This window comes from Perca flavescens, chromosome 16 (genome assembly GCF_004354835.1).
Source record: "Perca flavescens isolate YP-PL-M2 chromosome 16, PFLA_1.0, whole genome shotgun sequence".
Lineage (NCBI taxonomy): Eukaryota > Metazoa > Chordata > Actinopteri > Perciformes > Percidae > Perca > Perca flavescens.
The window spans coordinates 12,815,680-12,829,457 of NC_041346.1; the positions used below are offsets into that span (position 1 = coordinate 12,815,680).

Consider the following 13,778-nt stretch of genomic DNA (forward strand, 5'->3'; position numbering starts at 1 on the left):
AGAGGCACCCAAGATGCTCTCAACATAGGTAATTATTTTGGAGTCTTAATTAAAATCAACTTGGTTAATATTTTAGGTTATTAGACTGTATTAATTTGTAAAATGCCACACCTTTGCGTTTTCAAGTTTGAATTTGAGTTGTTTTTTTCATATGGAAAAGTAAACAAGATATCTGCAATACAATTCTTAGTTCATGGTGGCTTTACATCATCACTGTGCCACATTTCTTTTAAACATACTAAAGTTTAATCTTCTGATTATTTTGTGTATGAGGAGGTGGTCATCACTTGCAATTTCAGGTCAACTTAATTTAATAATGCAATGAATGCAATATTCTTGTTCTTTAAACAGCATCAGCGTTGGACCCGCGATTTAAAGAACTGCCCTACCTGGAAAAAGAAGACAGAGAACAGGTCTACACAAATCTGGTTTTTGAGGCAGAAGTGTCCCACCAGGTAACTCTTCTCTCCTCTTTCCTCTGCTCTTTTCTCTTCTCCCCTTTCATTTGTCCTCTCTCAAATCTCATCTGTTCTTTATCTTCCTCTAAATTTATGTGTGCAGTATTACAGAGCAGAAATTTGAACAGTTCACACATTCTTACATCAATAGATGCAAGCAATGGGGAATCAGGAGGAAGATGAGGGAAGCTCAAGCACAAAGCTGTCAGGATTCAATGAAGAGACCACAGGTTGTGTTTCATGTGATACCAATAAAAGATTGTTGTTGTTTTGTATTAATGAGAAACATGACTATATTTTGAAATATATTTCTTATGTTGTAGCTCCAAATGAGTCACCTCCTTGTGAGAAGAAAGCCTTAGATGCGCTCTTTGGCGATTCCTTCATCCAAAGAGAAAGAAAATCCACAAGCGAGACAGCCAGAGCAGAGGTGTTAAGGTACCGAGCAAAAGATGCGTTGCCTTTGACTGAAAATGCCACGAAGTGGTGGAGATCTCAGGAGAAAGAGCTACCTGTACTTTCCACCCTTGCTAAATGGTACCTGTGCACTCCAGGCACCAGTGTGCCAGCAGAACGAGTTTTTAGTACTGCTGGCAACATAGTGAACGCACAGAGAAGTGTTCTGCGGCCAGATCATGTTGATATTTTTGAAAAAAAATCTGTAGTCATTGAAGAGTAGCCTAGTAGGTTACACTTGATTTTTTGCTGAATATTGTTTGTTTATTAAAATGAGAGTAGTAGCAGGTTCATCCACTGCTCATTCAACCTGAAGAAATGTTGGTTGCACTTTATTTTTGATATTAATATTGTAATATTTTCATGTTGAAAAGCAGAAGTAGTAGGTAAATCTACTCTTAATTCCACCTGAAGAGATGTTGGTTGCACTTTATTTTTGATATTAATATTGTAATATTTTTATGTTGAAAAACAAAAGCTGAAGTAGCAGGTAAACCTACTGTTGAAATGTTGGTTGCACTTACTGTACGTTTATTGAAAATGTATTGAATATTGAAAATGAGATCAAACAATTTTAACTTCCTGTTAATTCAACCTAAAGTGTTGTTTGCACTTTATTCAAATAAAATGTGAATGCATTTGCCATTCATTGTTGTTTACTTGTTTATTTATATTCATAATTAATTGATACCTGATTCCATTACAAGAAACAGGAATCTAGGAAACTTCACCTGCACTGTCCAGTATCCAGGTATTTATTTCAGTCACACTGGTTGAATTTTTGGCTAAAAAGGTTACTGAATCGATTTCAAGTCACTGAATCGTTTCGGATCGTATCGTTCTAAATTAACCAATATCGTCCTTGAATCGTATCGACAACCACGAATCGTGATACAAATCGAATTGTTGTTAAAACGAATCATTACACCCCTACTGTATGTAAATAATGTCCACAATTCTATGACAATTAAGACAACAATGGAATAGACAAAATAAAACTAATTCCGCTTTTTAAATGCCACAATCTCTCTCCTCTTTTGTCTCTTTCTCCAATTAAAAAAAAGAAAACAAATTATCTTCCCCGCTGCCCATGAGGACTTGGATACATTTTCTTTGGTCTCCTTCTAGCTATGACTTCAAGACAGACTGCTTGGATTTAAAGAGAGCGCTTCTTAAGGCCTTTATAATTTCAGTATATACTGTATTGTGCTTGTGTATAAAGAAGGCTGTGTAAGAAGAAGAGAAGGACTCTGAACACAAACGTTCCAGGAGCTTGTCATAGATGAGGAGAGAAGGGTTTTTCAGTGACAACTTAAGCTCTTAAACTAAATAATTTGTGTTTTACAATCTACAATCGTCAAGTTCAAGCTACTATGTCAGTGTCATGCTGCTCATTGAAATGGGTCTTTTCATTTCAAGGTCATCCATCACATTTCAAACACTTTTTAAAATCGCTTATTTTACTCCCATCTCCTTTTTTGCTTAAACACATGTTTCAAGAACTTTAAAAGCACACTGGAGCTTTGGGAGAGGAAAGCAGCAGAAAGAAGATGGTGAGATGAAAAAGACAAGCAGATGACAAGAATAAGAAGAAAACGGGGATAAGGAGTGAAATGAATGTTCAGGGACAAGGATGGATGCTGGAGCTGAGCCAGAAAAAAAAAAAAACGTGAAGAATGAGAGGAGAGGCAATGATGGGAATGGATGGTGGGGTGGGGGGGAGGGTGGGGGAGGGGGGGGGGGAGGCTGGAGGGGGTGGAGGAGGAGGAAAAAACAAGGGATGAAACAAACCATCTGGAACATGAGCCTAAAAAAAAATAATTATGAAAAAAAGAACTTCCATGCCTCCTCAACATCTTATTTCGCCACTGAAGACTGCTGCTGCCAAGTGTGAGTGTGTGCTTGTGTGCATGGAGTGGATGCTGCACACTGGGTTCTGTTGTATGCTCAACATTATAGGAATTATAATGGCCAACAAAGATAACGTCCGGTATTTAAAATGCCAAACAGGGAATAAATTATTTATTTGTTGGACACGCTTGTCATTTCAGTGTCAGACAAGTTTACCGGAAAAAATTGAATTTTAATCATCTTAAACTGTAGCTGAATAAAAACACAACAGCTAATAAGAAAGGATGTCATTAGGAGATCCTTACATCGCCTTATCACGTCTTTTCTTTCCTTTCCCTCCGTCCTCCCTGAATGCAATTTCTTATGCAGTTGCATTGTAGAAACCACACGGCATAATCACATCTTCATTAATATGATTGCGCATACGGCAGCTTTTGTCAGCACTATCTCTCCCATCTACATACAGCCACAGAGTGGGCCGTGATTTGAATACACAGAGCTGAGAAAACGCTATGGTCAGCACTATTGGTCCGGCGTGTATAGCTGCATATTTGCAAACAGGAGTTGTGACTATATGAGAGTTTTTTGTGGATTAAATGGATGCACAAATGAATTCCTGTTTGAACCGAGCACAGCACTTTCAATCCCCTCGAGTTTGCGGAATTATAATTTTCCAAGGAAAGGTGTGACAGATTCGGCTGTCAACTACCGTCTCATGGGTCGAGGTAGTGTTGAAAGTCCAGAATACATTTAAACACCATTTATTTTTCATTAGAATACATTTTATAATACCACGAAATAACTATTTCCCAACTCTAGTAAGTCATTCTCTAATAAGCCTTCACCCTGGGAATACTTGGAAATGGAAACTCAATTGCTGGCATGAGAATAATATATTCCATGGTGACTTTCAATATCTTATTCATGAATTCAATTGACCCTGATAATGAAGTGAGAGTTCTTGGAAATGAAATGACCTGTAACCTTGATAAAACAAATGAAGAGCCTTTACTTCAGCGTAAAATAATAAAGTCACAGACAGGTGTCTTTGGTCATACACAGAAAGTGAGTTTACAACCTAGACTGTGCTTAGACACAGTAGCTCATCATTCGTTTTACATGGACACAAGTTTGTTTTGTGGTCACATAATTGTGATCATTGCTGATGGGTAACTGAGTTTAATGAATCTTCCGAAACACTACAAAGAATTTGAACTACCAAACTTTGGTCTGTTTTCTTGTCATAAAGGGAATTAATTGTGTCAAATTAACATAAAAACAACACGTCTGTATAAACTCAACAACAGCCTCCAAAAAGACAACCAATAAAGAAACCATGACGCTATCAACACTGGCCACTTCAATAGTAAGTAAAAAAACACAACAGCTGTAAAAAAAAAAAAAAAAAAAAAAAAAAAAGATGTAGGCCTACTGTATTTCTCAAATTTGATTCTTATTTCTGCAAAATTAACCAACAATTGAAACATTTTAGCAATGGTCATACTCACCCCATTCATAGGATAGGCCACCCATCCCAGGTCTCCTGCCACAGAGCGAGAATCCAGCAGGTTCACTGTTAAAGACACAGAAGGTCTTAAGTATAGACATCAAAACATAAAAAGGATAGAACTGAGAAACGGACTTCCTCTTCATGTAAACCAGGTTGGGTCCAGTTTTTTTCATCCACTAATGTGACCAATATAAAACGAACTACAATCATGATAGGTATTCAGCTAATGCAAGTCAAATTGTTCCAGGTGCATCACAAAGGATGAAGGTGTGTAGATTCATAGATGAGTTTGAAAATTGACACAATCTTAATTACAAACTGAGAATTATAAAAACAAAAATTCCGACCAGTTGAGATACTCCAGATATGCACCTCTGTAGTTTTCATTTGTATAACGTGCTAAACTGTTTTTAAATGAAGTGTATGAAATTAATGATTTTTTTTTGTACAAAGTCATTTAAATGCCACTTCATCATCGGTCAGAGTTGACATAACACTTGGCATGGCCTGGACGCCCTTGACCAAAAACCACCCAACTTGATACTCCAAGAGATCCTATTTTTCAACCAGGGGCCTGTTTCACAAAAGCAGAATATATAAATCCAGGATTACTGATAAAGCGAGGCTTGACCTAGTCTAATCTGTGCATCCTGGCTTGGTGCGTTTCACGAAGGCCAAGCCAGGCTGAGGAGGAGCGACTAGGTCGAGCCAGGCTGAACTAATTCAGATAGATGCGCGTCCTCGGCTTTCCTCAAAAGACCGCAAGGTTGATCACAGATTTACTGATGCCAAAATGGAGAATTCACATTGTTCATACTTTATACAGAGTGAGCAGCAGCTTCTTGTGGAAGTATGATGACGTGAAACACATGATTTGTATAAAAAGAAAAGAAACACAGCCGCTGCAATAAAACAGCGAGAAAAAGCGCAGCAGACGATCACGGACCGACTGAATGCGTAAGCAGCCTAAACATATACATTAACGGACCACGGCTCTGAATTGAAACCGTCATAATCATACCATTCAAGGATTAGGCTATTAATCATTTTCACAAATTAACAGTAGTACTCTTTGCCATGAAATTTACCATCAAGATTGATTTTCTACAACGCTAAAATATAATGCGTAAATATCTCTTTCACTCTGTTCCTCCCTCTTTCTCTCTCTCTCATGGGCTAAAATATAAATTTCCTAAGTCATATTAACTTCCACTGCTCGCTTTTAATGCAAAGTGTACAACTGTTCGTTTTTGCAAATGACAGTGACTCATTGAATGGTTTCAGTTAAGAGCAGTATTTCATAAACGTATATTTTTAGACCATCATTCAGTCAATCCGCTATTATCTGCCACGCTTTTTCTCGCGTTTTTTTAAAGTTTTTATAGAGGACGAGTTTCTTTCTCTACATATTATATGCCTTGCTCCCTAATATACTGTATGGACATAGAAAATAAAGACACTGAAGAAATTGGACTAAAATCTTGAAACTAAAAAGATAATTAAGTGATAAATTCCATGCACACTGTAAACATGAATGGAACAGAGTATATTCGTCAGTTATTTCTCCCCAGCAAAAAAGCTCAAAAACCATTAAGGTGTCCTCTCCCTGTTGTTACATGAATGTACAGTAGCCTACATCACTAGATAGTTATTGGTCCAGTGAACTAAGACTATAATTTGGGAGGATTGTACAATAAGAAAATGTTCTTAAAAATGTTCAATCCTCCCAAATTATAGTCCCAGTTTACTGGACAACACAAATTGTGTGCTAAGAATTCCAAATACAATGCACATGGAAGAGGAATAAACATCATCCTTATTGTTAAAGAATAATAATAAAAAAAAATTCTCAACTAAAATAATTCAAGATGCATTGGTCAACTATAGAAATGTAAAGCATTGTATGTATTGCCCTTAGTAACAGACTTAATTTAAAACACATTTGAAATGTTATCAGCCTTTTCTAATTATCTCAACAACTGCCATAATATATGCATCAAACTTCTAACAACAATATGAGCAGCAGTCTTCATACAGCAATATAACCGTAACAATGACTGTCACATGAATAATTATAAAAAAATAATGGTAACAACTTTAACAAATAACAGTATTTAAATGAACAGCAATATGTACCTGTTGTATTTTAATCCAGGCTGATAACAATAAGGTGAAACCACTGCTGGGTGATCAGAAAAAGGCTCCAGGATTAAAAAAAACCTGGCTGTTAGCCTGGTCAGGAGCAGGCTAGCTGTACAGAATAAATCTCCATGGTGATTTATGTGCCTCCGCTTTTGTGAAACCGAGTCAAGGCTAAATTGAGCCAGGATAACTGGGAAATCCCGGCTTAATCCCTTATCCAGGTTTTGTGAAACAGGCCCCTGGACCATATTCCCTATGTTTTTGTGTGAAAGTGACTGTTAGGAACAACAATCTTTGAAACTGGTCCATTATTAAGCGTGAACACTGTGACCTGCAGCCACAGACCGGGCTGCAATGTAACCCTATAGGGCAAATGTGCATCGTCAATTTGGTCCACTTTTTTTGCCACTAAAAGGCTCAGGTTATTATTCTAAGTGTCTGACAACATTATGGAAGGGATCCCCACAGAGATAGGCCTTTTTAAAAACCTCTTTAAGACCTTTCTGTTTAAACCAGAAACAGCTCTGAGGTCGCACTGCTAAACCCACCAGACTCCATTTAAACAAAAACAATACTTTAGCATGTATAGAGCAAACATATTTCCACATGTAAATCAGTAAACTATGTGTTTATTTCAACAAAAACAAAAAAAAAAAAACGGCTTTTCAAAGTTTTATTTTGTTTCTGTTGACTTGGAATGAAGTGTATTTTTCATTGCTAAAATTACGGTTTATTCACATGGAGTCTGGTGGCTTTAGCAAACGCAATTTCGCAGATGTTTTTATGTTTAATAAAAAGGATCTTACTCTTTAACAGAAAGGTCAACCTCCTTAGAAATCCTTTCCATAGTGGTGTCAGACACATAGAATATTAGCCTGTCCATGGCAAAATAGCCAAGTGGCTGACTGCAGCAATCTCACCTAATACTGGAGCAATGTCAAAGATTGTTGTTCCCATCAGTCACTTAGACACAAAAACATAGGAACATATATATATATATATATATATATATATATATATATATATATATATATATATATATATATATATATATATATATATATATATATATATATATATATATATATATATATATATATATATATATATATATATATATATATATAAAAAAAAAGGTAGTTACCCTTAAACAGTGCTCTCAGCCTTTCACTTGAAAGCTGTCAAGTGCAATAGCCTGACCACTGCACTCCTCAACATTTTTTTCCATATCCTCTTGTGCAGCACTGGTGACAGTTCCCTATCAGTGTCCAAATGCTTCTTCTACAACAAAGTCACAGAAGTTTTTGAATGTGTCTTCAGGCTGCAGGCTTTTCTTTGTGGCTCTGTGTGTTACCACAGAATGAAGCCTGTTCAGATTGCACCATAATGTTGATTAAGACAGAATGAAGCCTGTTCAGCTGATAACCTTAGATTGCACCATAATGTTGATTAAGACCAAATGGCAATTGGTCTAAAGTACGTAACCCTTCTGCAGTTACAAGAAGTGAATTTTCTTTCCAGTACATCACATGAATGAACATATGGTGTATCCCGTTTTAGGGTGTCTCTTGCAAAATCTTCCAAACTCGTCTGAGTTTGCCAGGATATGACATGTACTGTCATAAACACGACTCAAGTTTTGGAGTTCAGTTTTCTTTATCTTATCTGTGATACCGCTTGGCTTGTCCTGTGTCTGACACAGGGTGTACTCAAACAATAAAAGAGAAAGTCCAACTGAACGCTACATTGTAATGGGAGCAGATTTAGTGCTAGACATTTGAGCATACCACTAATAGAAGCTATGGTATCTGTTGAATGCTAACTGGTCTTTAAAATCTCACTTTAAGACAGAATGCCTAACCGCTTGCAAATTTACTGTTTCAGTCCCTTTGCTTCAAATCACAATATATCTTCACTTCAAATTTAAGTTCAAGGTTGGAAGTCTGAATTAATTAATTAAGGAGTCAAGCTAGTCATTATAACCAGATCAGGTGCTGGAGAATGATTTTTCTGCAGTATAACCTGTTAAGGTTTGTCTACACCCACACCAGTGATCAGCAGTGGCATGGCATCACTTCTGGGTTCCTCTAATGGTATAACAAGTTGAGAGGTTGGGTTCATGCACTCCTTTCAACAACTAATGGGATAAAATGTTATCACACTCACAAGAAAGGCGCCCAACAATGACAAATATTCTGTATATGCAAATTCAAAACATTTGATACGCAACTATTTTCCCATGCATGTGATTTTTGATTGTTAATATATGCAAATTGATAGTAGTAATGATAGTAGTCCATGGCAACTGGTGTGGATTTGCACACTATTGATGCAATTTTAATTTTGGGTATTGGATATGTCAATTATTTTTGCATAGGAACTGAAAAATTTCAGTGTGTGTGTGTGTTTGTGTGTGTGTGTACACACATTACAGAGGACACTGGACACCACATTATTAGTTGTTTTTCATCTCTCTTACCTCGGACGTTATACAGCATCATAGACCAACCTGGTTGGTAAAAACCAGCGAGTACCTTGTAGTTTTCTAGTGTAACATTAACAATGAGCAAACACTAACACTAAATGTAAGACACTAAATCAATCGTCCAAAGGTTTAATCTCATAAATATTATGCATATCTTAAGACAGCTGTTGGGTACAATGTGTCCAGTCCTTTGATAAGCCATGTAATAAAACAACTGATGCTCATAATAACGCTGCCCTTATGTCAACAAAAGAATAGGCATCCGCAGTGAAAAGGTGGAGTAAGCAGAACAAAACATGAGGCGGAAGCTAGTTCACTACCTGAGACACACTCACTCTGCAACCCCTCCCAACACACACACACACACCCACACACTACACTACACTAGTCTCCGCTGCTCTGCGGAGAATAATAAAAGATGTCCTTAGGAGGCGATTAGACAACTAATTAGGCCATAAAGAAGAGATAAGTGATGCTGAACTAGATCATAAGGGATATGTTACCTCTTTCACTTGCTCGCTCTCTCTCTCTAAGGATCAAACTACCTAACAAGTTACAGCTCAGCCGTGACAATGATCTACAGAACTTATTATTAAAAGTCATCCCCACTGAACAAATGAAGTGATTTAAAGTATTGTAGTGGCATCACTTCATGGATATACTCTAAATATTTAAAATAGCAAGTGGATTTTCAGCATGGGGAGTATTGAGAAGAAAAAAAAAATCTCTTTTAAATGATAACTGAATATGTGATGTAAAAGTGGCAATGCTGCTTTTTATTTTTTATTGCGCACGTTTAGCACTCTAGCAGGTGATGGGTAAAGTGCCACCTTGACGTCAGTGATCCCAAATAAAAAGGGTGTCCGTACAAAGTACAAAACTGCAATTTCTTCAACACATTTGTCGCTTTAGTCCTTTTTTTCCCCCCTGTCGGTGCCTCATGATGTTTGGCTGTGGCATTTACATGTTAGCTTGGATTGCTCTGGGCTTAATGGCCTGCCTTCTCTTTCACACACAGACATGAACTTCTTTCAAGCCATTTACTGTAATTTACCCAAATCGACCATCCTCATTTGATCATCGCCATTACCAACTAAAAGCAAAATGATGGGTTTTAAACTCCCTTAAGTGTAGGCTCACACAACCCTCATTAGTCAGACATATTATTATTATTAACCAAACACAATGACACTCTCTAAAACAGATGTGAGGCATCTGGCTCTGTATCGAGATGGTCCCAGGAAATTGATCAGTTTAAATAAGAATGGATTAGCTTCGAGAGAGGGAATTAATCAAGGTGGTACAGTGTGCGCAGTGTGTCTCAATATCAGTGATGAGTGGTGGAGCCCCACTGCAGGATAACTGGCATCACTGCTAAAAGGATAATACTATAATTAAGGAGGCATCAGGACTTTTCTTTGTTCACTTGTTTACCCTTCAATTCAGGGTACCAACCTGCGCTGTAGACGCAAATGAAAGGTAAACTTCCATTTAAAAAACAGTTGGATGTGGTAAGACTGCTGTAAGGTGACACAATATGCAGCATTTAGCCTGTTCGCTCACATTAAGACAAACATTGAGATGGGTTGGTGGCCAAAGTCCCCAATGATTCCTAAAGATGTCTAAAGTGAGCAGGAAAATTGTGTATTACTTTTTCAATTACAATGAGTTAGCCCAAGAATCACGGCTGTTTTAATTATGGGCTTCACTCTCTTCTCCAATTATGCATGAAATGTATGATTATCCATTGCAATGCAAATATGTGCCAAGTTCATCTAAAATTTGAGTTGAATGGCAGCCTCTGGCAAAAGCTCCTTCAAGGGTTAGGTGTTTAACACTTTCATTGATGGGTTTTGTTAAGCAGAAGCTCATGTTTTTTTTAGTCAAATTTGAAAGAGAAAGAACAAGAAACCGATTTTTAACATTGTGCTGTTGCAGAGCAAAACATAGGACTGGTGTGATAAATAAAGGCAGAAAAGGAAAGAAATGTCTGACTAATTTTCAGATGTTTGAGGACTTTTGGTTTTGGTGCTACAGTACCGACAACAATCCTCATTGGATAGATTTCAAATACTCCTTTTAGGTGATTTTGGAGAACTTGTCACTCTTTTCTGCAACTTGTATGCCAGTTTGCACCAGTATAGGATGTAGTGCAGTCATTTAATTCAAAGAACACTGACACAAAGAGGTAACCATACATTCTAGGTAAACTTTAACTGTTCTACACGTTGCCGAAAGGATTACCTGCAAAAACCGCTCCAGGACCCCTGAGTTTCCCATGGTCACACTTTGGGAGCCACTTTTCTGAATCTAAACTTTGACCAAATAAATCTGCCATGTGAAGAATAAGCAGGTTGATGAATGTTCTTTCTTTCCCGGATAATGCTGTCTAATAGCCACAAACAATGGCATTCAGCTCGAGCTATTAAAATGCTGCTCAGTCTGCAGACAATAGCGTGGGAACAATATCTGACACACACTTTTCCCCTTTCTTATTTTAAGTCACATTGCAAATGTCCATATTTGATATTTAGTAGGGGGGGGGAGGTGCAATAGTTCAGATGAGATGACAATTGATTAGTTTACAGTTTGCACTGAACTTACAGTATATAGTAATAATTGCACCAAATAATGTGGTGGTGCCAAATGAAATTGTTAATATCAGACCGAGATCAAGAAAAGTAACATTACTGCAAGCTATATCTGAACTCACTGGCTGACTGGCATGTTAACAGGATTCAGAGCTAATAAAGGGTTCAATCCGCATCTTTAAAAGGCAGAATGCCAGACTAGACTGAAACTAAAATGAAGAGAAATATCGCAGCAAAAACCCAAAAGTTTTATAAGAGATAAAAAAACAAAAAAACACAGGTAAATTAAAACTGTGAAGGTTTATTTTTTATTTTTATCTAAAACACCACGAAGTCCTTTAAGGTCAATGTCAACTCAACAGGACAATATAAGCGCCTTCCACGTTGCGCAGGACTCAGGTTTCAGATCTATACGGGGATTTTCGCAGCGCACTGTGCGTCTGTCTGGGCTGCCAAGTCCTCCAAAGACTGGTTATCTGGAGAGACACATGCTCTGATCAAAGGTCCTCTTTTATCTCAGCTTTTACCGTTTCAGAATAAACAGTCTTGGAGGGGGGGCGCACAGCTGTCATTAACAACATATCTGCTCAAATGTATTTCATAGGCGACATCCTTTATGGTCAAACAAGTCGGAACCGTGTAGCCAGGCTAAATGAGGGTCTGGACTGGGGCACCAGAGACAGACCTTTAACCGCTCGGACCTGTCAGTGCCAATTAAAGCCAAGTCGCGTAGGCTACCAAACAGCGGTGTCATTAACCCATATGTGTCTCTGTGCGTGTTTTACCTTCATTTGCGGGGATGCACCACGCTCCGAGCAATGCCAGACTCCAAACCCACGTCCATGCCACCAGCCGAATGCCACAACTCCACCAGCGAGAGTGCATGGCGCATCCAAAAAAAAACAAAAACACAACCTGTAACAGGGGGGCAGGGGGATTTTTCCTAAACAATAGCAGTTTCGGTCAGCATGAAGCGGGATATCGTAATGAAACCATCTGTATCGTTATGCGTCCGCTTGGAGAGAAGGGAGCTCATGTTATGCGGCGGGGAGAGGAAGCGAGTGCGGAGCTGTGTGCGCTCTGGGTTTGGGGAGGCGGGCAGCGCGCCGGGGGGCGGAGTGAAGCGCAAGTCTCTCCAATCACAGACACCTCCACAGGTGAACCCCACTGCTCCTCCAAGTGTCGATTACTCCTCACACTCGTTACTACTTCCAAATGTAACGTCAATACTTTATGATGACTTTTAAGCTTCGCCTCTTGCGTTGCGTTTACGCATAAGTGAGACTATGTGACGAACAGAACGGGGTTGTTAAAACGTGTTACCATATGACCACACATTTAAAAAAAAAAAACTGCGAATGCTGCTCTCTTCCACACGCCCCCAACATAAATTAGAGGGTTGGAATTGTGAATGTGAAGATAATTCAAACAATTAGTTTAAAAGCAATTAACCATGAACCTGTATAAAGCGACAACTACTGGTTTGCTTTGGAGCCCAATATTTAATCAATAATTGGAATGTCACTCAAAAAAAAAAAGATTCCTCACCTCCATCCCAGTAGTGTTGATGCTTGACTGTGAATGCAGAACTAATTCTCCAGTAGGGAGCAATATACTAGGGCCTGTATAGAAGAAAGAGATGAAATAATCATTATATTTGCTATTTGGCAGCAGTGAAGTGTGATGTGGCCATGGAGCCCATACAGTACCACTAGTACCTAATAAATTAGAGAGGTACAGTATGAAAATGCATAATCAAAAGCATGAATTAACAGGCAGCATTTTTTTGTCTTCCTTTATGTTTTTTTTAACTGCTTGTTGTGGGCTTTATAGAAACCGTAGGCTACCTCTGGAGGTCAGGTCAGCAAATTAAAACTGTATTACATCTCATGTAGAGAATTATTCTGCATTTTGTATGACACAATGCCATTTCAGTGATCATCCTCTGGTTGAAAGCTTGAGATGAAAAACTAAAACAAAGCAAACAGTCTAGGCAGTGACAGTTATACAGTAACAGTGTTCTCTTACATGTGCTCATAAAGGCCCCTGTAATGCATTGTTGAAGTGTGTTAACTAATACACCAGCCAGCCCCAGCATGAACACCCTCCGCCAACTCTTCACACCATAACTGTGAATGACAATTTGTTCTTTGTCTGCTTTCTAGTTAAATATGTGTCAAAGTAAAACATTGTTGCAACATATTATTTCCTTTAGGGCTCAGTTAAAGCTGTACATGCGTGTTGTATCAACATGATTCCTCAAAGTGTGTTCATTAAATTTATAT

The 13,778-nt window shown here is 38.1% G+C and overlaps 1 protein-coding gene across 1 annotated transcript in view; it reads right to left on the reverse strand.

Annotated features, from left to right (window-relative positions):
* epha5 (EPH receptor A5) overlaps positions 1 to 12,529 on the reverse strand; it is a 72,723-nt gene extending 60,194 nt beyond the window's left edge. Inside the window, exons 1-2 of the mRNA XM_028601013.1 lie at positions 12,279 to 12,529; positions 4,274 to 4,338 (exon numbers count right to left, since the gene is read on the reverse strand). Coding sequence (XP_028456814.1) covers positions 4,274 to 4,338; positions 12,279 to 12,378 — 165 coding nt within the window. The 5' untranslated portion in view covers positions 12,379 to 12,529. The remainder of the gene's footprint in view (positions 1 to 4,273; positions 4,339 to 12,278) is intronic.
* Between the last annotated feature and the right edge of the window lie 1,249 nt (positions 12,530 to 13,778).